General features: G+C 29.0%; 1 protein-coding gene across 1 annotated transcript in view; it reads left to right on the top strand.

Annotated features, from left to right (window-relative positions):
* Positions 1–2,586: 2,586 nt before the first annotated feature.
* Positions 2,587–27,653, top strand: part of LOC123294543 (probable serine/threonine-protein kinase DDB_G0282963) — a 40,986-nt gene continuing 15,919 nt past the window's right edge. Inside the window, exons 1-2 of the mRNA XM_044875646.1 lie at positions 2,587–2,613; positions 2,916–3,591. Coding sequence (XP_044731581.1) covers positions 2,587–2,613; positions 2,916–3,591 — 703 coding nt within the window. The remainder of the gene's footprint in view (positions 2,614–2,915; positions 3,592–27,653) is intronic.

Here is a 27,653-nt window from a genome sequence, read left to right on the forward strand (position 1 = left end):
CATAGATAGAGGTCTTAATATTATGAACCTTGCACCAGAAATGCCTCAAGTTGAGCGATTAAAACAAAGGTTGTGAGTCTTGCGACAATGAAACGCTGGTCTTCATTGAAAGATAGCTCTTAAATATCACCTGATCTAACTCTGGTACCACGGAATAAATTTGCCTGTTAAAGGAGTAGGATAAAAGTTTGAAACTTATGTACCATCCCATTTCCTTCTATTCGTAGATATTACTTCACACCCTTCAAATTATGCCAATTATTCTTTTAGTTATTTTGATGGAATTCCAGCTTGAGCTAGTATGACCTGTATTTTATAGGGTGAACGTTTTCAGTGAACATATTTTTCTTTAAGGGCTGTTTATTGTCATGAAAAAAATATACACGCTATTGGATAAAGGAAAGTATCATATTATTAAAATAATTACGTTAAAAAGGTACAAACAGTTACTCGAATAATCTATAGACAGATAGACGGACAGACTGAGAGTTATCAAAACATGAAAGAATATAAATTTTGCATAAAATGCGTTTTATTTTGTTAATAAAAAGTTACACAAAATTATTGAATTTTCTAAATCAAACACGAACTTGGTATGTAGTTTGTCTATCTATTTAAACTCTAACTACCATTGCGTCCTTATATACATTTGTAGACTGTTACAGGATAACACGGGAAATGCTATTAACCTAAATATGAAAAAAAATAAAACAAAATTATCATATTGTGTATTTTCATTTTCATCACATTCCATTATTTAGAGTTGATTAGAAGAGAAGAGCTCATTTTCTCATCATCCATTTTTATCTTCATTAGGGTTCTACAAAAGATTTGTATTAATTTTTAAAAAACAGTTTCAAAAATGAATTATATAGTGTTTAAAATGTAGTTGAGTGATTTGTGGGTGATTAGTGTATTAATATTTTTATTTCCTGTGTTTATATACTTGCTGTTTTCAGCAGCTTCGCCCCCGTGAACTTTAAAAATTTACTTAACGAATAAATATTGGCTAATAACAGTGATGACCTTTTTCCGGAAATTTAAATCTTTAAAAATCAACTCGCAATCAACTCGGTGAAGCATTTTAAAAAATTTTCGAATTAGATTTTTATCGATAATGAATTTTAGATTTCGTCGTTTAGTGGTAATATGAATGATAGTTGATACTTATCAAAATAAATGACGCGACTTTTATAACTATCATGCAGAAAACGGTACAAATTGATCTTACTGATACAGTGTATGTTAAGACAAACAATACAAATTAATGAATTCATTCTAACAATTTCAAAGCGGCGTGTTTTTAAAATCGTAGCTCGTTTAACCTAAATCAAAATCAATTTTTAAAACAATAAAATCTAAACAAAAAAATCACCATATTTTTTTCTGATTCTACGGCATCCTGTAAATTCTAGCTCAAGATAAAATTTAGATAGTCATATGTCACGCCGTTTCCTAGACTCTAGATTATTCATTTTGTAAGAAAAAAAAAACAAAGATAGGTGTCGTGGGACATTCGGTAGGAACTATATTCCTTACGTGCCTTGGTACATTATAAAATTATAAATGTAGCGCTTATTTTTTTTATTCACAAGATATTTTTCTGAAAATTTAAGGTATTAATTTTAGAAGTCAAACACTTTTTTGAGAATTTAATTTTATAGCTACTTTTAGTTTTCACTGTATGAATTAATTATAATATTAGTTTAAAAAAATACATACTTCCGATTTAGTAGTCGAATCAATATGTGCGTACATTACGTTTGGTTTGATCAGGATACTTATTACGACATAACATAAAAAATTTCCTTGTACTTACTTTAAATTATCTCTGTTATCTTTAACTTCTGATAACTTTCACAACTTAATTTTTTTAAATGATAAACATAAAATTTTGATAAAAAAAAAATTGACAAATTATAAAAATATTTTTGCAAATCTCAAAATTAATGGCAAACTGAATCAATTGAAAAAGTTTTAGTTTCCTAGGCAACGTAGATGAAAATGATCGATTTTTGGTGTCGTTTTTTTCTTTTGTTGCACTTTTTTTGGTTTTACCAGCCAACTAGCAAACAAATCAGAACGATAACGTGCGATAAGGAACATAGTTCCAAAAATTCGCACCTTTGTTCGTTTACTCAGTATATTTTGCCTTTGTTTGTTTGAGATATTGTATCTTCTAAACGAATTCCTTATGGTTCATTCATTTGAAAACTGAATCTTGATGAGGCTCTTAGCGGCAATACAAATTTGTTCAGCTATTTAAAGATTATTAGTTCTTTTTTTATTACAACAAGCATATCGATAGCTTCGTTTGAGGACGATCTTTAAATAGATGAGATCGCAGGTCAATGCAATGAATATATTTATCATAAAATTAAATGTGGCCAACGCTTCCACCGTACATTATATTAGGTTAATTTCATTTAAATTATGTTAATTGTGATATAATGATCTGAGCTATATAATAGAAAATTATCAAACAGAAAGCGCTGGAAAGTTATCTAGCCGGTTTTTTTTAATTTAATTTTTTTAAAACTTCTTTTATTGTTTTTAGATGAATATATAATTACATTTTATTATAATATGAGTTCTGTAAATAATGTTTATGATGTAAATTTATCTTCTAATATACGCGAATTTCTGTACGGGTATTATATAATCAGTCATATACTAATCTAAGTGTTTTGTAACTAACTGTCCATATCCGTCTAATTAAAAATTCGCACATTGAAAATTAGAAAATTTAACACAGTCTATAACTAAGTACAAAGGAAATGGTTATGGAATCACGTAAAATATTAGCGGAACGTAAAAAATATTATCAAAATACAACAATATTATGTAATAAAATAAAAAATCATAAAGTTAATAATAATCATGGTGATTTTAATAAATTACCACCGATACAACAGACAAATCAATATATTCATCAGAATAATATTCACAATAAAAAATCACCCATACAATTACCATCATGGATAACACGGCGCCATACTGGAACATGCAGTACCAACAACAATCGTATAAGTACACATTCGCCAGATGAATATTCAAAAAAAATTATTGAACAATGTTCAAAACAAATTCCACCTCAACACCAACATCAGACAACAACCAAAGCATGTGATGTCATGCGATTATCAAAAGATTGTTGGTTTGATCAAAATAATGATCAACTAAAAGATGATGTATGGCGTCAATTACCACGTCCAGAACGCTGGCGATGGCGTCAAAATTCTTTTATTCATAATCATACAGCTAGTTCAACAAATTCACTGATTATTGAAAAGAAAATCGACATTCATAATAAAACAACAGTTAGTTGCGAGGATGACCATAATAACGGTGGCGACACTAGTAGTTGTTGTTATAACGGTAATCGTAGCGGTAGTGGTGATAGTAGTAGTGGTAGGGGTAAGGGTGGGGATACTAGGGGGGTGAAACGACGACGTAATGGTTTGAAGACAACACGCTCTGCTGTCTCCAGTTATTTAAAAGTCCGTAGACGTGATTCAAATACAAGTGCACTTACAATATTCAGTATTTGTGAACAACTTTGTCGTTTAAATAACCATTTAAATAAAAAAGGTTTGTGTTTTTTTTAAATTTTATCTTACCTAATTAATTAATTTTATTTTAAAATGCTGTATTTTTTTAGAATATATTTTATTACATGCAAAATCATAAGGCATTGACCTAGTAAATCGAATGATTCATATTTTTATAAATAAAATAGAACTAATATTTGTATTTTTTACTTGTTAGATATATATACATTCCTACTTTCTTGCGCTTATGTTCTTGAGATTTTTTACTTAAAAAATTTGTATTAATTTTAATAATTATTTTTATTATTTCAAATTATATAGGATGTCAAAATTTTAAATTCTCTTTTGAATTTGCGAATAATATTTTTTTTAAATTTTAGATTTTGTTCAAATTTTAATTTAGAAGACACAATATTGTATATTATGATAATAATTAATTAAAAATTAAGTATTTGAATTTTCGATTATTTTTTGTTTTATTTTTATATTTATTAGAGGTCAATTTTATAATGAATTAAAAAACTAAGTTTGCTTTTATTTTTTAAAATATTTATTTCAAATTTTTAACGCTTTTATTTTATTTTTTTTTTTTAATTCAAATTTATTTTGGACTTTTACATATTCTTTTAATTTGGTATGTAGTTTTACTATTAAATTCAATAAAAAAAAACTTTTGAAAGAATTTTTAAATATCTTTATACTTCCGAGTGTATCATTTGTTTCGCAAAAAGAATGTCAAAGTTCATGTTTGAGAAATTTCTAAGTTTAAAGAAGTCTTTCAATACAGTATGTAACAAAGACATTCTAGGAATATTCTACAGGTATGCATGAGTATGTGTATAGTGCCACACATTTCATTTTTGACAATTAATAGATTTTGCAAAATAAGTTTTTCTGAAATGCCGGCAGTTTGAGTTGACTTGAGTTTCATTTCTGGTGTTGGATCGATCGTTACTTATTTATGAAGTAAAATGCAAAATATTTATAAGTTAAATGAATATAATCTCATGGGCTCAAATTGAATTTTTCAAAAAGAAAATCCTCAAAAATAAACAAACGGGGTTCAAAAACGTTGGGAATGGGTATAGGAATATATTTAATAAACGAGTAAAGTTTATTTCAATAACAACTATAAAATATTTTGCAGCATATATCGAAAGAAGCAGTAATAAGAAGTAGAAGATTTGGGAAATATAGAGGAACTTTAGTGAAAATAAAAAAGTTAATTTTAATAAATTTAAAAAAAGGAAATAAGCTGTTCTCTGTGCTTCCTGACATGAATTTTTAACATTGAAAGCATCAATTTCAAGCTTTCATTTATGGTCTCGTATAGTATGACTATAGAAAAAGGTCAAGTTTTACTAGTTAAAATTTACTTTCTGGTTCAATTTATTAAATATAAATTTGCTTTTAAAAATTTTGTTTCCGTATTTATACTCTGTATATATGTAATATATATTAAGATATACTAAGTTTAGTCCTAAGTTTGTAACGCTTAAAAATATTAATGCTACGAAAAAAATTTTGATATAGGTGTTCATAAAATCACCTGATTAGTCCATTTCCGGTTGTCCACCCGTCTGTGAACACGATAACTCAAAAACGAAAAAAGATATCAAATATCATTTTTATAGCGTTCTCAGGGCGTAAAAAGTGAGATCGAGTTCGCAAATGAGCATCATAGGTCAATTGGGTCTTGAGTCCGTATCTTGTAAACCGATAGGGATAGAGCAAATGTACCTTATAAAAAAATAAACAACTTTTGTTTGAAACATTTTTTTGTAAACATCACTGTTTACTCGTGAGGGCGCAAATTAGGCGTAAATTGTATAGTATGTACATATCATATGGAAATATCATTTATGTGTGTGTGACATGTATGTATGTGTAACTTGACAGTGTAATCAACCCTGTCTATACATGGTATTTCAACAATTAACTCAGTCAATTGTTTGTTTTCACTTGTTTTATTTTTATTTTAGTCAACCTAAATACTAAATTTGTTTGCTTTATTTTCGGCTTGCATTTTCCTCGTATTTTATTGATTGTATCTTGACACTCTGTACATTCAACCATGTACAGTATGTTTTAAATAACAAATGAATACTATACATTCTTTCTATGATGACGTCAAATTCAAGGAATTATAATAATTAAGATTTAATTAAACTTATACGATGACCAAATAATTATAAAATAAAACAATTCAAATAAATTATACATTGGGTTAATGAGATCGACTAATACTATTTAATTACAATATTTATAAATATAAAATAAACATTTGGTAAATTTATTTTAAGTGGTTGAAATAATATTTTATAAGAAAAGTATTTTATTGTGTAGAAAAAATTTTTAATTTGTTTTTCAAGTTTTGCGTGTAAATATTACAAAATTTACATATTATCAACCTTTTATTATATATAATAAATATAATACTTCAGTTATATATATTTCATAAGTGACTTTCTGATAAGTGTGTGGTGTTTTTGTGTGTATTGAAATATTTAAAAAAAATAATTATTTAATAGTAAATATTAATCAATATTTCGTTCGTATGAATGAACCTATCCATTAAATTTATTTTTTGTTATTTTATTCATTAGAAATAATGAATAAATAAAAAGTGTACCTACAAATGGTTTTTTACTTTTAAAAATGGAATAATTTTGAAAATAATTAAATTGTCTAACGCCAAATACCTGTAGGTAAAATCGTAGGTCTCTATTTTGTTTGTTACAAATTTTAATTTTTGTGTGTATTGAATATTTAATTGATTATATTAAGCAGTTTTTTTTTATAATTTTGTTTTCATATGTGTTCGTTAAGAGTGTTTTGTGTTTGTGAAAATAACAATTAAAATAATTTGATTAAGTGTCTCTATTTGTCTAAAATATTTTGATGTAAGTGCACTCTAAAATATTTAATTTTAACTGGCTCAATTCTTTACATTTACTTGAAATTATGTAAATTTTTCTTAAAAAGGGAGTTTCATGCAGACGCGCTTGTTTTTTTTTTTTTTTTTTTTTTTTTATTTTAAATATCTTGGCAAGGGCTATGAAGCCATTAAAGCCATTTACAAAAAAATAAAAAATATACATTGCATTAAGAATTTAAAATAAAACTGAAAAAATAACAAAAATATTTAAGAAAAAAAAGACAAAGTAACTTTAAAAAAAAAGAAAAGTTGGGACGATACATAGGATGTAATGCACAGGATTGAGGAAGGCGCTACTGAGACCCATCGGAGCTGGGAAAAGATTACAAACATAAATGTTGAGGGTCATGGATTGTTAGACAGTAGGAAAGAATTGGTGTGGCATTTAAAACAGACAGCACAGTGTATTTTAGGGGCGATTTAGACACCGGTGTTCGAAGATTTAAAGAAATGGGCTATATGAGATTTCTATAAAGTATGGCTCTTTGGTGGGAAAGAAGAGTATCAACACTCAAGAAGTACGTGATTTTCATCACAACAATCGTGGCCGCAAGCGCAATGGGCATTCTTTTTTATTTTGATCTTATTTAGATGTCTTGTTAGACAGTTGTGTCCCGTAAGTAGTCTAACAATGGTCGCAATTGTGTGACGGTCGAGCTGTAGGCCGTCGAACTTAAGAATAGATCGCGGTTGTAATGCAGCTATTGCAGAGCCTTTTATTTTGCTGCTATAATCCCATTCTATTTGCCATTCCTCAATAATCTGAGATCGACATGCTGCATAGAGATCGCTGTATGGTGGTAGATACATGCTATTTTCTCCATTGAGTGCCCCATCTTTAGCTAATAAATCCACAGTTTCGGTTCCTTGTACACCAATATGGGATGGACACCATATAAAAGAAATAAAATAATTTTGATTAGTAATATTATAGAGCTCGTACTTTATAAGGGATATAATATAGGAATCAAATTGGATTGGATGTGGTCGAAAGGAGGCTTTTTGAGTCAGGTATTATTATTGCATCAGCTATATGAGATTGAAGTACGTATTTTAAGGCTTCTCTAACACAGCAACGCATTCAGCAGAGAAAATAGAAAATTTGTTATTAAGTTTAAATTTGCATGATATCTGTGCGCTGCTGTGATAGAAAGCTGCTCCAACTGTCTGAGCGCCTTTCTTGGATGAATGAAAATTATTAGTTTAAAATGTTTATAGTATCCGTATTTCTTGGCCGGTTTTAATTTTCATTTCACTTTTTGTCATACTTTTTACGGTATTTTTATTTTTGGTTAGGAAATGCGAATAAAATTTCATGAATACTCCCCACTTTTATTTAATTTTTAGCAAAAACTAGCAATTAAAAAAAATGAAATTATTATTAAAGAAAATAATTGCACGAAAAACATAATTTTTATTATTTTATCACATAAATAAATCTATAAAAATATAAAGTAAATTGTTAATTTAAAAAAAGGATATTAAAATTAATAAAGTAACAAATATTTTAGGTAGGTAATGTAAAGTATTTTTGAAATGAATAAAAAAAATTATCTTTTTGAAAGTGCGTTAGGTTTATTGACCGTCTAGTCTTGTTCCCAAAATAAATTCATCAAAATATAAAAGTATTTACGAATTTTATACCAATTTAGTATAGTAATATAATATCTTAAAATAGATTTTCTCCGTGTAGTTTTTGAAGAGTTCTGACAATTTTGCTGTTCTATACGGAAAAATGATAATTTTAAAAGTAGATAAAATTATTATTCATAAAAATGGTTTGCCATTAAAATTTATAGTTTTCTAAAAAACTAGAAAATAATAGTGCTATGAAATCTTATTACACTATTTACACTGAGAGTAACAACAATTTCGTTACACAATTACAGTTGCAGTGGTATTAATTTTTTGAAGGGAATTATTAGAAGTGCATAAAAAATGCAGAAATAGAAAGTAGGACTGCATGTTAATAAGAAAGGTTGGCTTTCTATATCTTTGTTAAAAGTGTTGTCGTTAATAATAACACAAGGAAAAAAGCTCAAAATTAATGAAAAAGAGTATTGTTAGTTTAAAATCTTTGCGTGCTAAAGAGTTTTCGATTTCAAAGCTGGTTCTTTATAGATAAAATATTATCTTCATAAGAATGGGAACGCAGGCTAATGAATTAAACATATCTATCTGCCTAAAAATTGAGTGTAGCCTGTACCTCTACCTTATTCGTATCCTATTAAGTATATTTAATCTGCTGTGTGTCTGAAATGATGTTTTCGGGAGAGCAAAACATAACACACGTTGTGTTTATCGAAACTAGCCCAGTGATTCTGGGATCTCCGGAAGGTATGCAGTATACAGAACTTTGGTATAAACCGGAAATATTCGTCAACACCGTAGTGTTTTCTTCTCTCGAAAACATCATAAAACATGCCTATATAAATGAGTTACGACCAAAGCTTGTCAACAATGTGACAAACAAATTGGGAGCTGAACGTACAATTCTTACCTTTATTCTAACTAAAGTGTTCAGCGGTACTACTGAAAACCTCTAAATTTAGCTTAACCACAAGTTGATTGATGGTTCCAAATATTTGAACCTATTTCCGCACCTCCTTGAAAATGCAAGCAAGTAAATTTTTCCAAATAGCATCAACTCCAGCGAGAATAACTGATTTTCCGATATTATTGCTTTTTTCAGAATCAATAATAATCAGGTATTATTGTAGAATTTCTTTGATGTAACAGTAAAATATATAAAGTAATTTTCAGTTTAAGGAAGTTCGAGCGAATCTACCACTAATCAATCTTATGTAAAATAATTTTTCCAAGTTTAGGTACTTTTGAAACTTTATATACATGTAAATGAATCTATTAGGCTCAAAATTTCCAAATGTATGCTCAAAATTTTTTAATGATTCACCGATTACTTTCTCAGAAAAATAGTTTCGAAAATGACAATCTTATATACAATCTCTTATATACAATCCGTTATCGCTGACAAGTTGTCATTTTTTATTTTTTTCGATAATAACCTCCCAAATCATTATACGCTCAAACCTCCTTAAGTTGGGAGATTATTATCGAACAAAATAAAAAAAGACGGAAAGCTGGTTTTTGAAACTGTTTTTCTGAGAAACTAGACGGTTGATCATTTTGAAATTTTGAAAATGCATAATAATAGATATATTCATTTTTATGTGTACTAAGTTTCAAAACTGAAAATCGGAAAAAATTATTTTGCATAAGATTGATTCGTGGTATATTTTTAACACACTTACTATAATAAAATTAAGCCGAAGATCTATAGCATCGTGTCATTGGCTAGCTTGTTTAATCAGGATATTGCATGTTTGATGAAAATTTGTTTATAAACTTATAAATTAATTATCATTTGTTTCGAATGTTTTTGGAAATATTTATAAGCTTTTTTTTTTCTTCAAAATGTTCATAAAAACTTTTGATTTTTAGATAAATTTAAAGTTTTGATGCATATCAATTAGTTCAACCGGAAGTGACATTTTACTGGTAGTCTTTTTATGATTTTAGTTACAGATTATAAATTTTATGTACATAAAATTAATAATTATGTAAGTCAAAGCAACAAGCGACATTTTATTGCACTACAAAAGTTGTTATGTTTTTCTTTGTTCATAATGACAGTGATACTTACCTTGTTCTTACGATGAAGATTACCGGTTTTTATATACTTTTGGTTTTAACATATATAAAACGTTTACAGAATGTAACAAGTTAAGTGCTTAAAAATTACTTAATTGCTACTACTTGACACTATTCATGGATTTAGTAGTTTGCTGTAGTTAAAAGATAAACAGAGAAAGTAGATAAAGAGAAATAAGAGTAAAAATTAAAATTTATTTTACCTTTCTACATAATGCACTGTTTCTATTATCCCTTCATATAATAACATTATTTCAGTTACGAAAAAATAGAAAATAATAAATAATTCAATAAAAATTTCATTTTATCTGTGTGTTCATTGACGAATATTTAAACGTATAGGTACGCCAATAATAAAAAAAACAAAGACTTAAGACGCAAGACGGAATGTAAAGCTGGTTTAAGGGAGTGAAAGTATGTTATTTGGACCCCTTAGGGGAGTGTGAAACTACGTTTTTCAAGAAAAAAAATTGCTTAGTTCGTGAAAAACTGCAAAATTTTCGGCCTTTTTTTAGTTTTTGCAGTTCAATTCAAAAACTATGAGCTTTTGACATTAGTTGCTACCATTATTTTGAATGTATATTAAATTTGAAACAATTGAAACCAACTCATATTTCCGTAAATTTTAAAATTCTGAGAGTTTTGCTTATGTTAAACCGTTATAGATAGAACAAAATATAAAAAGTCCTTATAAAAAATAAACAACTTTTGTTTAAAATAATTTCACGAAAACATCATTGTTTCCTCGTGAGAGATGAAAATTTGTAGATAGTTTCAACTAGGGAGCTTTATAAAAAGTTTTTGAAAAAAATGAAAAAAAAGTTGTCTAGAAAATACTTCGAAACATTTTTCAAATTTTCGTAACTACTTTAAATGGCGGCCTGGCGGCGATGTAAATCTGCCTTTTTGGGTCGGTTATTTTTACTCATTAAGAGTGTAAAGCTACGTTTTGTAAGCCCAAAATGGTGTGCTATCTGTGTAATAGGTGAACAACTAAAAAAAGTCCGAAAATTTGGCGCAAAACGTAACTTCACACTCCCCAAATGACATACCAATAAAGCAGCTTTACACCGCGTTTTGATTTTAATGTAGAATTTGACTGACGTAGTAATAATACAAACTAAGAATCATGTAAAAATACAAAGTTAGAAGTATTAGTTATAATTACATTAACAGAAAAACAGGCAGAAGCACATCGTTTTATAATATATGTGTATCCATATTTCAAAGCTATTTGGAAAATATTTATCTATTTATTTAATTATAACAAGTAGAATATTTAGAATTAAATTATAATTGAGTAAATTAATATTTTCATTGATGCGTAAATAAATAGCGGAAACTAAGTTAAATTATGTAGTATATCAATTTTCACCATGTTGGAAAAGGGTGTTCAAGATGATCCTGTTTAGGAAGAATGCTCATAAATTTAAAGATACTAAGTATATACTCATATTCCCTAGTTTCCCTGCAAAAGGACTTCTTTTATATGAGGGGTCCAAGATGATTCATAATATTTATGAATACAGAAAACCTTTATTTAATATAAAAAATAAACACGGTAACAAATAATGGTAACTTTTAGTCTGCAAGTGGTGTCATCTCACCCTGCAAATAAATCTTTTTACAACGACTTAGGTTGAAAACGTTTTAGTTCCTTCTTTGACTGAATTTTCTAAAACTTCATTGTTTTGGTTTTAGTTACAATGAAATCGTTTTTTGTAAACACATCTGGATTTAAAAGACGTATTTGTGAAATCTACCGATAGATTACAATTGAACTGGTGACTTAGATAAGTCTAAATGAAAATCTTTGTTCTATTCAAAGCCCTGTAACTATGTGTGCAGTTTGGTATCAAACATTTTATGCGTGTAGAGTGTTAAGAGCTGAGTTGATCCTAGAAATCATCTCTCATTTTCGTTTCTCATTTAAATTGCTTTAAACTGAATGTCTATACTTAAACTTAGTCTTAATTTAGTTTTAACGTCACATAATTTTTGTTTTTTTATTATAAAAGTTCGCACGTCTCTCACGACAAGTTTATATGGTGCGGCTAAGACTTACCCAAAAATTAACTAAATTGCATTAATATATCTTCGCCACAATTTAAAAAGGTAACTTTACTAAATATACTTACCTACTACACATTTATTTGCGCTTCCATCATATTTTTAAATTTACTCTTTTGTGATTTACTTGTACGAGCTATAATCTTTGGGAAGGATACGTTTTGTATACGCGGCCATGTTGAAATGCCTACTGGAGACTAAAAGAAATGAATATAGGAGAAAAAAAATACAATTTAAAACAAATAATAATATTTGCACAATGAAATATTCTTATCAATTATTTCTTGATCAGCGCAAAGTTATATTCAAAAGCCCATGTACAAAAGTGAATTTCTCTTAGTCTTTGAAATTTTTTCAAATGCCTTAGCTTCTAGAATACTAGGTTCAGTTATATACTTACTTGTGTGACTTCTTATCTACAGGGCGTCCCCCTTGGCAAGTTAGACATTGGTAAATTGTGTTTCGTTAAGCAAGCTGTGGCAAGACTTCCGGTGGCCAGGACTTCCAAAAATGTATTTGTAAGCCTGCTGTGAATTAGTGTCGCAATAAAAGATGTGCTTTTTTATAGACAGTGTTAATGACCCAATCGTTTGTTTTTTAACGTCATATAAACAAAGAAAGAAATCCACTCTTAGATAGCCAAACGTAACTGATATTCCCATATAATACTAAAAAATTTGCACCGAATTTGCGCGCTCGTGAGCAAACAGTGATGTTTACAAAAAATGTTTCGATCAAAAGTTGTTAATTTTTTTATAAGGAACATTTTTTACATTTAATCTTTTGTTCTATCTCTAACGGTTTACAAGATTGGTTCTACGGATCCAAGACCACATTGACCTATGCTGCTCACTAACGAACTCAACTTTATCTTTTACGTCCTAGGCACGGTATAAAAATTTCAAATTGGAATCTCTTTTCGTTTTTGAGTTATCGTGTTGACAGACAGACGGGCGGACAGACAACCGAAAATGGACTAATTAGATGATTTTATGAACACCTGTACCATCCATATTTTCGAGCGTTACAAACTAGGGACTAAACTTAATATACGTTGATATATTTCATATACATGGTATAAAAATAATTTAGGTAGGACTCTCTGTGTTTTAAATGTTTTAATTTATATTATTATATATTATATTACATAAAATTCATTCAACATAGACCTCCTCATAGATTCAAGCTACATATAGTATATTCATATGTTATGATACTGATATGCTATATGCTGATGACACATATTATATTTTTTATTTTTAAGGTATTATTTTTAATAAGACAATGCACGAACAAAGTGTTATACTTATTTGTATTATTTGTTATTCAAATTGTTCTTAATATGTTCATACTAATCAATCTTTTTGTGAATATTATGGTTTGGTTTGTGTAACTGAATATGGTATATCATTAACTAGATTTAATCTAGATTTTAATGTTCAATAAGGTATTAATAACATATTTTTTTATATCAATTAGATCTTTTGAATACAATAATATTATGGTAAGTTTTTCAATAATCTAAACATTTTTTTTGATACTTTGAGTGGTTTAATTTAAAAAAAAAAAAAACTTTTATAATAAGAATTTTAGGAAACAATAGAACCTGTTATTGACATTGACTTCAAACAATAAAAACTATTTATAAATAAACAAATTACTAATAAAAGATATGCCGAAAAAGACGATTTATAGATATAATAATAATAACAATAATATTTTTGTCTATTTATAAATCGTCTATTATTATTGATGGATGATATTTTCTTGCTATCGGTACCATTAATTGTGTGCACTTATTGTGGTTATTTTCCAACGTTTCTACTTATACAATTTTTAATTTTATTTTACTTCTTATCGCTTTCACCAAAACAGATGTCTTGTTGCGTTTTAAGATTTTATTATAATTTTTAATTTTCTGTGTAAAACAAGTGAAATTTACAAAATTTAAAAAAACCTTTAAAAATTTATCGGATACGGAACCCTAAAGTCGTACTTGAAACGTACCTAAGAACACTCTCCATTAAATTACCTTTTGTTTTAGAGCCTTCTCCAAACTGAACCGATTTTGAGGATCATCGACTTATTTTTTAGTTTTTCCGGGTACGGAAGCCTAAACTAAACTTAAAACATATCTTAGAACAGTCTCCACTAATAACCTTTCAAACGAAACAAAAAAATCCAAATCGGTTCATCCGTTTAGGCGTTTCGATGTCCCAGGCAGACACACAGACACACCTTTTTTGTTACGGGTGTTAAAAAATAAATATATTGGATACATGAAAAAATATTAAAATTCGGTATAAAAATTTTTTAAGCCAATCCTAGTGGCTTAGTTGGATTGACTAACTACTGTATACGATATCTCTAGCGATATCCATTTCGTCCGAGACAACAAAAATTTATATGTGGTGGTCTAGTATATAAATGAAGGAGGAGCATTTTGCCTCTCGAAGTAAGGGAGGAGCTGAAATGATTAGCAAAAAGGTGGTATCACAATAGATCTTATGGCCTTAAAGCCTCTCGTGGAGTCAATGTAACTATTTTCAATTTGAGGTTTTTTTAAGCTAACTAGATAAAGATCTCCCAATAAAATTTTTAACTCGTAACTAGTATGGTTGTAGCAAAAAATATACCGGAAAATTCTTAACTACTTAAAATACTTCCTTCCGTTTATTTTCGTGATTATCTGCTTCCGCTCGACTAACAAACATTCATGCTCAAGCCTTGAAGCTCAGATATAAAGAAACCATATAGTAGGACTTACTGTTGACTAAAAGCGGCTAATAATTTTTGTTGGCTAGGAAAAAAGAAAAATTCCTCATTGAATTAGTGTTAACTATACTTGCCAAAATCCTATTTTAATACTTCAAAACCACATGGGTTTAATCTAAGACAAGCTACTTCAAATAACACAAAATTGGGTTAAATATTAGTGTATAAACATGCGATGGAACGTTTCTTTTTTTACGTTGCTACTTCTGTTTTATTTTTATGACGGTATTTTTGCTTTTATTTTGACTGATGCAAACTATTTCTTATCATTGTAGTTACATCCTTTTTTTTTATTGGTGAATAGAGATTTTAATAAATAAATGAGCGTCAAAAAGTATATTTGTTAAAAATGTAATAAACATATTTTATGATTCCACAAATGTATCGAGGAAAAAATTTATAATACAAAATTATTTATCATAAAGGCGTTTATTTTCCGCACAATTTCAAACGAAGCAAATTCATTTAAATAGTTTTTATACCATGTATGTATGTAATATATATCAAGGTATACTAAGTTTAGTCCCAAGTTTGTAACGCTTAAAAATATTGATGCTACCAACAAAATTTTGGTATAGGTGTTTATAAAATCATCTAATTAGTCCATTTCCGTTTGTTTGTCTCTCCCTCTGTCCGGTTGTTTACACGATAACTCAAAAACGAAAAGAAATATCAAGCTGAAATTTATATAGCGTGCTCAGGACGTAAAAGTAAAGTAAAGTGAGGTCAAGTTCGTAAATGAGCAACATAGGTCAATTGGGTCTTGGGTCCGTAGGTCTCATCTTGTAAACCGTTAGAGATAGAACAAAAGTTTATATGTAAAAAATGTTCTGTTTCTTATAAAAAAATAAACAACTTCTATTTGAAACATTTTTTCACAAACATCACGGTGTACCAATGAGGGTGCAAATTAGGTCCAAATTTTATAGTATGTATTATATGGACTTCTCATTTATGTGTGTCTGGCTATCTAAGAGTGGATATCTTTTTTTACTTACATGACGTCAAAAAACAAACGATTGCGTCATCAACGCTGTCAATACATTTTATTTCAACAATTAACTCTGTCAATTGTTTGTTTTCACTTCTTTTTATAAAATTTGATCTAATAAACAATCAATTTTTTTGAGATTATAGTAAAACGAAATAAAATAATAATACGATTTAATTTTAGATATTTTTTCACGGCGTTTTGATTTAAAAATGATTATGTTTTTTGTGAATAGCAACAGCATAGCCATTTTCATTTTAAAATAACTTATATTTACAGCTCCATTCCACAAACCGTACGCCAAACTGTAAATTTTTTCCTGAATGCAAACGTAATTCATTAACAGAAGCCAGAAATGAGCTTCATCGTTAAAGATGATATATATTTACATTAAATAATGAATCTATTTGAATTAAGAAATTACCGTTTTTGGAGTGAAGAAACCCACATGCTGTTCATGAATCACGTTTACATGCACACACATTGGTGTTTATTATTGGTTTTTGTTATGGAGGTGTAAATGGACCGTATTTTAAAAATGAGACGATATTGCTGTTACTGCGGAGAAATAATCATTGACATCATCTTCTTTATAAATAAAAATGAATCGCTAAATGTGTTGCTAAGCGCAAAACTCGAGAACGGCTCGACCAACTCGGTTAACCTTTTTTTTTTCATAATTTAGTTCAGGGATAAAAAAGATTTTTATGGAGAGAAAAAACGTAATAAAAATTTCGAGGGAAATAGTAAAAACAACATTTTTCTTTTCCGGATCCACCCATTTGGGCATGTTGGGCATGCTCATCACCTTAATAGACTATGATTTAATAAAATTATAAAAAAAATAATGAACCGCTTCTAATAGTCTTTTGTTCCTAATTTCATACTAAACCACCATCTTAACTATTTTTGGTTAAAAAGTTCGTTTCAAGGCATGTAAATTCCAAAAATCGAAAAAATACTAGCGAAAACGGTAGAAAAGTACTTTTGGGATTCAATTTATATAACCCTATTAGATTATCAATGATTTTCGGCCAAGTTTGTCTCCGGGGGTATTCGGCCCAATTCAGTTGAAAGTTTTACTATCTGATCCAAATGTTGGTGTCACGGACTTGTATATCGATATCCAAGCAGTAAAAAAATGGTTCAGATGTACCGGTGATTCATTAATGATAGTAAATCAACTGTTATAAATGAATACCGACTCTGGATGGCCAAACGGAAAGCACAATGTGAAAACAATTCCACCATACCAGAGTCGGTAGGTCATCTCATTGAAGCATGCGACCAAAATTTTTACACTAATACAAAAATGTTCTTACAAATACTGACAACTCTTTCCACCAGCCTAGATACCACAGAGAGATAGTTTTCTACACTTCGCGGGGTTAAAGCTTGGTTGCGTGTCTCAATAGGACAGGAAAGATCATTCGGCTAGCTCTCATAAACATCTGAATATCGATGACTTTATCAACGCTTTTGCGAAGAAAAACAAAAGCTTGCTTAATTTATTGTGATAATTATGCCCACGTTCCCAATTTTGATTAATTAACGTCCAAAATAATATCTTGTAAAACGAAAATTAAGTAATGTTTAAAATTTTTTTATTAATTTTATTCTAAAAAAAATCTTTTCAACTCTCTTACTTTTTTTTTCAATTCTGTCGAGGGAATTTTATTAATATCGTAAAATATAGCTGGGAGCACAGTGAGTTTTACATGCTTTGAATGGGGAAATCGCAAATTTTTCTGCTGATTATCTTCCGATCTAAACGATAAAAAATTTTGCAACTTTGGAATCTCACAGCTAACATAATTCTGAATCTGTGAAAAAAATAGGTCAAATCTGTCAATAAGTGGAATCATGCTGGAAACACCTGAAAAAAAAATTTCACAAATTTTGTTTTTACCCTTTTTATCGTTTTTCTTTTTTAAATGAAAAAAATCATTAAATGATAAAGGTGTTATTAATATGCCTATAAATCATCAACTTATGCTAGATTACTGAAATGAGGTATATATTGATTGATTTATTAATAATAATTTTACATGTGTAATAACAAATACTAATTAACAATAATAATCCCAAACGTATTTAATATTTAATTAGAAATGTTTAAATATAAACTCAGTTGAGAGAGACAGTGGCGAATTTTTCCTTTTCCGAATACACATATGTCTTTTACTTATAAAAAGAATTTGTCCTACATCTTTTCCTTTCGAATATCTTAATTTTGAAATATTTAACAAAAATAATTTGTCTGCGCTTTAATTTGTGAAGTTGGTTTCTAAGCCTAAATTAAAAAGAGGGACATATCTTTGTTTATAAATTGACATTGCTCCTTTTTCGAAAACTAATATTTTTCTGCAACTTAACAACTTTTAAATACAACGATTTTTTGAAGCTTATTAGAGAATTTTGAAGCTACTAGCTTAATAGTTAAATATACAAAAATTTGTATCGTGAGTCCTGAAAGAGTTATATTTGAACAAATTGCCTAATATAGCCCGCAAAAAAATAATTCTCATCTTTATTTGAATAATTAGAAAAATAGTTTTAAGTAGTTCTTCATATTGGAACAAAATCTGATTGAAAGCAGATGTGCACAATTTATAAAAATTTTTAATCATGTTATTTTAAACTATAGAGAGTAAAATATGAAATATAGTTTTAAATTATTCGTAAAATTAATATGTGGAAATCGTTAAATGTGTTTTATTATCTATATTGATATATATTTATTTTTAATTTAAATTAAATAAGGTAAACAAAACTGCAATTTACATGTTCCTAAAAATTTGTGATTAATTTTTATACCCTGTATACGTGAAAAATATATCTAGGTATATTCAATTTAGTTCCAAGTTTGTAACGCTTAGAAATATTGATGATGCGAACAAAATTTTGGTATAGGTGTTCATGAAATCACCTAGTTCTTCCGTTTATCGGTTCGTCTGTCTCTCTGTCTGGAAACACGATAACTCAAAACGAAAAGAGATATCTAGCTGAAATTTGAAAAAAGTTTGAGTTTGAGCAACATAGTCAACTGTGACAAAGACAAGGGGGAACTCGCTGACAGTCTTCTCTCTCATTCATCATATCGCATCCACTTATAGGCTAGCAGATCCCTCGCGTTCTCTATATATAATATTCTATGATATTCAACTACTGATACTCAACACTTAAATACAGGGTTAAACTTAAATACTGTTAATTGTTTATTTTTACTTGTTTTTCCAGCTTTTTATTTATTATTTTAATTAGAGTGATCAATCAAAACTTTTTGATGTAAATTTTATAAAGTAATTATGCATTAAGAATTAACAGTAATGTTTCAAATCTAGCAAGGCTAAGCTTTTTTATTAATTCATAGTTTTTAAATTTTTTTTATTACTTTTCTATTTTTTTATTTGTTTTTTTTTTCCGTCGTTTCCACCAATTATTTTTTCATAAACCGGTGACATGAAAAGTATCAATTAGGCATACCAAGAACTTACTTGTTATTGAATTTACGATCTTAAGGTGTTTTCACATTACACCTAAAAATAGAAAAATATATCTTGAATTCATCTTCTTTTGGTGTCAACAGATGAATAATTTTTCTATTTATTAAAAAATTAAAATCATTGACTATATTGGTTACTTTTGGCTAGTTTTGTATAACAGTTTTTAACTTTGGGATAAAGTCACTATGTACGACTTTGTAACTTAATGAGTTTCAGCACTACAGGATTCAGTTATTATTTTTGAGACATATTTTTAAGTAGTACATTACTATTTATAAACGACCGTAATCTGAAAATTTTAATCGTATTTTAGAAACTACAATTTTATATTTTTGTATTGTAGTGTATGTGAAAGTCCATGGGAAGCTGTTATTCATGGACCATAGAGAAGGTACATTAATTTTTTTTTCTGGTCACAAATTCATATACCTAAAACTAAAAGAATAATTAATCTAAACTATTTCAAAGTAATTTTTTTTAAAAATTAATAATTACATTTTTTTATAAATTATTAATAAAGAAAATTCCTATTTTTTCAGCTTGTTTCCATGTAAAATTGTGAAATAATATATTGAAAACAAGCTGAGTGACAAATCATTAGTATCTTGCATGCTATTTTATCATTTCTCCGTGCAATGGCGTTACTAAAGCGATATGTTGTCGTCACTGACGTTCGAATTTACAGTTTAGGAAAACCATTTTCAATAGTAAAATTACATAAAAAATCAGTCCAAAAATTTTAATTTTTTTTAGTAATTTTTAGTAAACTTTCGAAAAATATGCAACTTTTCTATTAAAAAATTTTTGTGTGAACGACTCAGGTCCGTGCGCAGGAATTATCCAAGGGAAGGCCAAGGGTTCAAACTTTTGTTGATCATGTTAATTCATAAAAAGAAGAAACACTTTTTTCGAGTAAGATAACATTTTATTAGGTCAAAATGATTCAGTTACTATTCAATAAATTAATTCTGCGATATATAGAAACAAATTTTTTCAATAGTTTGTGTGCATCGACCTCTACATCGCGATGTATATTGAGCAAGGCTTAGCCGTTTATCCGATCTTCAGACATTGTCGATCTAAATATGTCAAAAAAACAAAAACAAAACACATGCCCTTACATAGAGTATGTATTCTATAATGTGCGTTTTTTATGACGCAAGTTTTGAGACGACGCAGAATTGAAAAGGAGCGTTAATTCGTCGCTGTTGTTTTCAAAATTTTTCATTTTGTTGAGAGAAAAGGCAGTGAAAATTTGATAAAATATTGCGATGATTCAAAAAACGATCTATAATCTTCAACTGAATCAGTCTGTACATTCGAGCGTGGAATCTGTCATGACGCGAACCTTGGCTTCTATGCCGTATTCATCGCAGATATGTCTCACAGTTTTGAAAATTTTCATTTTCTTCTCCAGCGTTTCCTCTTCTTTCAATCAAAATCTGTTTCGCAACATCAGCCAGTTAGATAGCCTTCCCAAGATCCAGGTTTTCTGTCTGAAGTATTCTATTCAAAAACAAAGTCAAAGAATGTACCGAGCTCAAAATATGCATGGATATATGGACTATATTGCTAATTCAAAATTATGTGGAGAGATTTTCAAGGGGAAGGGTTCTAACCCCCAAAAACGCTACTGTGCGCACGGGCCTGGTTTAAAAAAAATTTTGATTTATAATCCATCTCGTACCATGTAGTTTTTTATATTAAATTCAAAGAGTTAATTTTCTGACAGAATATTTTAAGGGATAATAAGGGATATAATTTGTAGTGGGTATTATAATAACATGTAATTTAAAGTCGCGACTATCGACTTCCTAGAAACAAGCTTGTCTACTCAAGTTATTGATAAATTCCGTGGGTCGCCACTGATGGTAATAGTTTATTTATGTTGGGTACATACCACTTCAACTACACTACTTTACTCTAGAATATGTATTAAGAATGTATATGTATAGACGAAGAAACGAAGGCACAAAGTTTGAAAAATTTGAGCAGTAAGTCGAATTTGAATGCGGTTTTCGGTATTCGATTCGTTAGAGGGTCAGAAAATTATGGGACGTAGTTTGATTTAAAGAAATTAAAAATTTGCAATTAACATAAGTAATATGCATTTTATAATTGCATTTTAAATTGACCGTTAATATTAAATTCACAATTCGGTTAATAGTTTTTGGGGTAGCTGAATACGAATATCGAGACCTAATTGGTCTCAGGGGTACCTGGTGCAACGGTATCTTCGTCGCCTCCTAGAGTTTACGAGAAATTCGCCCCGAGTAACGAGTTTGGACTGATTATATGACGAAATTCTTGAAAATTCCAGGAGGCGATAGAGATACCGTATAGCACCAGGTACCTTTGAGACCAATTCTGTCACGATATTCGTGTTCAGCGACCCCAAAAATACCGATTTCAAACATATTTCCTGAAAACTCCACTTGACGGCGAGGAACAGTTTACCCTGAGCACCAGGTACCTATGAGACCAATTATAAATCAAACTAGGTCACAAAATTTCCTGACGCTCTAAAGAATCGAATGCCGAAAACCGCATTCAAATCCGACTTACTGCTCAAATTTTTCGAACTTTGATCATTTTTTTGTGCTTCGTTTCTTCGTCTAGTAGCATATAAATTCAACTTTATTTAATATTTATTATTTCATTTATATACCAAAATATCGATCCATAAAATGGCTACATATCTACATTTTATTTAGTATATACCTTACCTATACTATATACCTACCAATCTGTATTTGTGTAGGTATACAGGTGTATATAATATGTACTATTATATACCTACAACTGTTCTTATGAATTAGATATTATCTAGTTATACAATTCAATGGCATACCGTTTACAATAAAAGGTAATTCAATTGTATATATATGTGTGTATATAATATAGTTATATACATTTTAGTTATATACATTTTTATAGATAAAAGAAATGATCAATTATTTATATATTTTTGATTTATATACCAATTTTCATTGTCAAATTTTTTCCCATTTTTTATACCATGTATATATGAAATATACATAGTATTATAAGTTTAGTCCCAAGTTTGTAACGCCTAAAAATATTGATGCTACAAAAAAAAAATTGGTATAGGTGTTCATAAAATCACCTAATTAATCCATTTCCGGTTGTCCGTCCGTCCGTCCGTCCGTCTGTGGACACGATTACTCAAAAACGAAAAGAGATATCAAGCTGATATCATTTTACAGCGTGCTTAGGACGTAAAAAGTGAAGTCAAGTTCGTAAATGAGCAACATGGGTCAATTGGGTCATGGGTCCATAGTACCCATCTTGTAAACCGTTAGAGATAGAATAAAAGTTTAAATCTAAAAAATGTTCCTTACAAAAAAATAAACAACTTTTGTTTGAAACATTTTTTTGTAAAGATTATTGTTTACCCGTGACAGCGCAAATTAGTTCAGAACATAATTGATATGTTATATAGTATCATAGTATCAATTATTTGCATAGCAACAACATTGTATATTTCAAACATATACGTCACTTATAAGATTGTATTATTTGTTTGTGTATAACATAGTGTATCCGTCCGTCCGTCTGTGGACACGATAACTCAAAAACGAAAAAAGATATCGAGCTGAAATTTTTACAGCGTACTCAGGACGTAAAAAGTGAGGTCAAGTTCGTAAATGAGCATCATAGGTCAATTGGGTCTTGGGTCCGTAGGACCCATCTTGTAAACCGTTAGAGATAGAACAAAAGTTTAAATGTAAAAAATGTTCCTTATCAAAAATTAAACAACTTTTGTTTGAAACATTTTTTCGTAAACATCACTGTTTACCCGTGAGGGCGACAATTAGGGCGGAAATTTTATAATATGTACTATACTTGATTATCAGTTATGTATGTGTCACATGTTGGTATATGTAATGTGATAAAGAAATCAACACTGACTATACATGGTATTTCAACAATTAACTCAGTCAATTGTTTGTTTTCACTTGTTTTATCAAAATTTTGTTAAATTAGTTTTATGAATTATTCATTTAATAATAACAATGAGCATATAACCTATAAAATTACAATCTTTAATATGAATACGGTATGAAATAAATACACATCGCAGACCTTTTAATATTTGGGAGGACAATGAACTTACCCACCAAAATTATTCATAAAGTTTTGTAAAAATGAGTAAATAACAAGTTAAAACAAACAATTGACTGAGTTAATTGTTGAAATACAATGTATAGACAGTAATGATTACTCTTTCACATTACACAAACATACATGTCACACACATATAACTGATATATTCATATAATACTACAATTTGCGCATAATATGCGCTCTCACGGGTAAACAGTGATGTTTACAAAAGTTATTTATCTTTTTATAAGAAACACTTTTTACATTTAAGCTTTTGTTCTATCTCTAACGGTTTACAAGATAGGTCCTATGGACCCAAGACTCAATTGACTTATGTTGCTCATTTACGAACTCGGCCTCACTTTTTACGTCCTCAGCACGCTTTAAAAATTTCAGCTAGATATCGGAAATGGACTAATTATACCAAAATTTTTTTCATAGCATCAATATTTGTATGCGTTACAAACTTGAAACTAAACTTAGTATACCTTGGTATATTTCATATTCATGGTATAAAAAAATGTATTCACACTGTGCATTATATTGGAGCCTTTTCCATGGTAACGATGCACAAGTTTATTAATATAATTGTATGGATGGATATATAAATCTATGGATTGTATGTGTGGTTTATATTGAATATTAAATATTATTTATATTTAATGTTAATATATTTTATTATAATTGTTATTATATTTTATATTATTTTCTGATTTAAATAAATAATTATCTTAATTTAAATTTAAACTAGTGAAAACAAACAATTGACTGAGTAAATTGTTGAAATAACCTGTATAGTCAGTGTTGAATGTCATTGTATTATTTTTAATAAATTAGAAAAGTTTAAAAAACCCAACACCATTATGGGGCTGCCTGTCGGTCACCATTGGCTTTCGAATATTTTCAAAATTATTTTCTATTATTATTTGTTTTTCGATAATATTTCACAAGACCAGACTAGTTGAAGTTACCTGCAAATTATCAACTGCCTATCTTTTATAGATTTGGAGAAAAATTACACCAAAATTTTGTCATAATTTGCGTCCTCACGGGTAGACGGTGGTGTTTACGAAAAAATCATTCAAACAAACCATTCAAAAAAGCATCAATATTTTTAAGCGTTACATACTTGGAACTAAACTTAATATACCTTGATATATATATTTCATATATACAGAGTATAAAAACATTATTTATGCAATTTCGTCTCTTATTTTCACAATTTCTAATGCAACAAGTTTAATTAATAAATTTTTTAATAATTTTAACACAGCCCTCTTTAACGCCAAATATTATAACAGCCCTCTTTAACGCCAAAATTATTCACTAGAAGCGCTGGCGTCGATTTGATTGTCCTCACCATAACTATGCACCCAACGATTTAAAAAACACCCAAAGAGTAATTTTCGAAAGAATTTTAAGGAACTAAAAGGAAGGGAATGCATTTTATATATTTTTCCCGCCACTTCCACCAAATTTTTGAATTTTAATTAATAGTCATCAGAATTACATATTATATTTTCGAAAATTTCAAGCTAATCCTATAAATTAGAAGTTAGTTAAAAGTGAAATGTGTGATATAGGTCTAATAAAAGCTTGAACGTACACTATAAGAATGTATTTCCTTCCATATTGATGAAATATATGAGGACTGACAATTTTATAATCATTAGGATTGAAAGGAAAATACCCTCTTTGAGAATATGATTCGAAAACCTTTATTAATTATCTTCACTTTTAACAACTCAACCTATATTATCAAAACAGCCGCTAGATTACCGCTGAATATTGGGCAGTAGCTAGTTTATAAAGGCAGAAAATGGATTATTTTCTAAAAATGTTTATTAAACCAACCAATCAATAAAAGACATGAGAAAATATGATTCTATTATTGAAAAAATTTGTTTTTCAGAGATAAATTCATTATATATTTTACACAATATTCAAGGTGGTACAAAAGTACGTTTCCATAAAAAAGGTTCGTTTCCATAATGCCACAAGTCAGAAGTGCTTGTTGAAAGTGAACTAATGACTTTTTAAAAAGTTGGTTTTATACTTGTGGGTAGTACACATTTAAAAAAATAAGCTAGTGTAGAGCCACTTTCTCATAAATTGACAGTGAGCCATTCATGGCTTCCGTACAATAGTAAGTAATTCACTAAAAGAAAGAATAACTCATTTTTGCAAATGGATTACATTTATTCAGATACATATTAGTCTAGCCAGCAAGTTCAATTTGGTGACATATAGAAATAATGGTCTTTAAAATACCAGGAACCTTAAAAACACTCGTTGGCAGTGGCGTAGCGAGCTGGAGCAACGGGGTGCATCATGCCCGGGACGCTACTCACAAAAGGCACCAAATGGTTCGCGAAACAAAAAATTACTGAATATATGCAGTGTAATTGCATATCAATGTGATAAAATAAATGTTAATTCGTAAATAAAAAGGAAAAAAAGGAACACTAATAGTCTTAAGCAAACTGTTATAATATATTCATAATAGAAATGGCACGTCTTTTTAACCGACTTCAAACAAAAAAGGAGGAGGTTATCAATTCGACCGTATTTTTTTTATGTGTGTTACTTCATAACTTTTGACTGGTTGAACCCATTTTGATGATCCTTTATCTATTTGAAAGCTGGTGCTTTCCGAAAACCATAAAAGTATTAAATTTGCATGAAGTATGCGCGGCAAGAGGCTGAATAACTCAATATCCCGCCATCGGATTTCGATGATTCTTTTTTTAATGACAAATTAGTTAGTGTTCTTCAGATTCACTAAAAATCACAAAATAAAAAAAATTTTTAACAGAAAAGAAAACCGACTTCAAAAGAAAAACTTTTCCAAAACAAATTAATATGCACTTAAAAGAATAACGATAATATAATGTAGTTAAAATTATTGTTATTTTTGGTGTCGGTGTCAGCCAAGCTAATGTAGCAAACTGTTCTGTTAGAGTTGTTTCCTTGGCCGACACCGACTCTAAAAATAATAATAATTTCAACTACATTATATTATCGTTATTTTTTACTTTTTAGTGCATATAATATATAATTTGTTTTGGAAAATTTTTTCTATTGAAGTCGGTTTTCTTTGTGTTAAAAGTTTTTTTTTATCTACTGGCAAGGTTGACTAGACCTGTGTCTGTCAGCACTTTCTTACAGCATCTACGTTGTAAAGTAAAATAAATTTTCTCCTTTCTATGTTAAATATGATCGTGAATCATTAGCGACTGAACTAGCCGAATTTCGAGACAAGCTCTATGAAGAGGCAATAGAAAAAGCGAAGTCTCTCTGCGAAAAATAGGATATTGATACAACAATACGTGTAAGAAGAGGCCGCAATGCCCGGAGAATTGGCTAGAGATAAATAATAGATATCTTTTGAACTAATTCTAGATGATCATATACATTTCAAAATCTAGTCTTGTTTTCTCAACTACATTTTTTGTCCCAAATTTAAAGTCTAGCTCGAGCCTATGAGTTTATTTATTTATTAATTTGCGAGTATATTTTACATATAATATGATATGGTTTTCGAATAGGGGAAGGGGGTCACAAAAATTGTAATGTGCCACGGGCCCGAGTTAAACTCGATACGCCAAATGTATTTCGTTTTTCGACAATATTTTATACAAAATTAATATTTAAGAAATTTAAAAAAAGTATTCTTAAAGAGGAGAAAATTTCCTATAAGAAATCCCCAATCGAGGCACTCTATCTCCATTGTTTATAGTTTCAATTTAACTCTGAAAATGTGCCTTTTACGTCATTTATAGGTTGTTGTAGTAGCGACAAAAATGAGTATCTCACACTAAATAATTTTGTTAAGGTTTTAAATATTTTGGCCCTTTGTTTCTGAAAACCGGAGAAATTAGGAGTAATATAAGTGTCAATGTTCAAAACCTCAGGTTTTAGATTTAAATTCGGTGTTATTTTTTGAAAATTGAACTAATTGGAGGGGGGGGGAGGATATGTTTGATATCCGAATCATAGGTGAAATAATAATAAAATGATTT

The sequence above is a fragment of the Chrysoperla carnea genome, chromosome 1 (genome assembly GCF_905475395.1).
Source record: "Chrysoperla carnea chromosome 1, inChrCarn1.1, whole genome shotgun sequence".
NCBI classification, from domain to species: Eukaryota; Metazoa; Arthropoda; class Insecta; order Neuroptera; family Chrysopidae; genus Chrysoperla; species Chrysoperla carnea.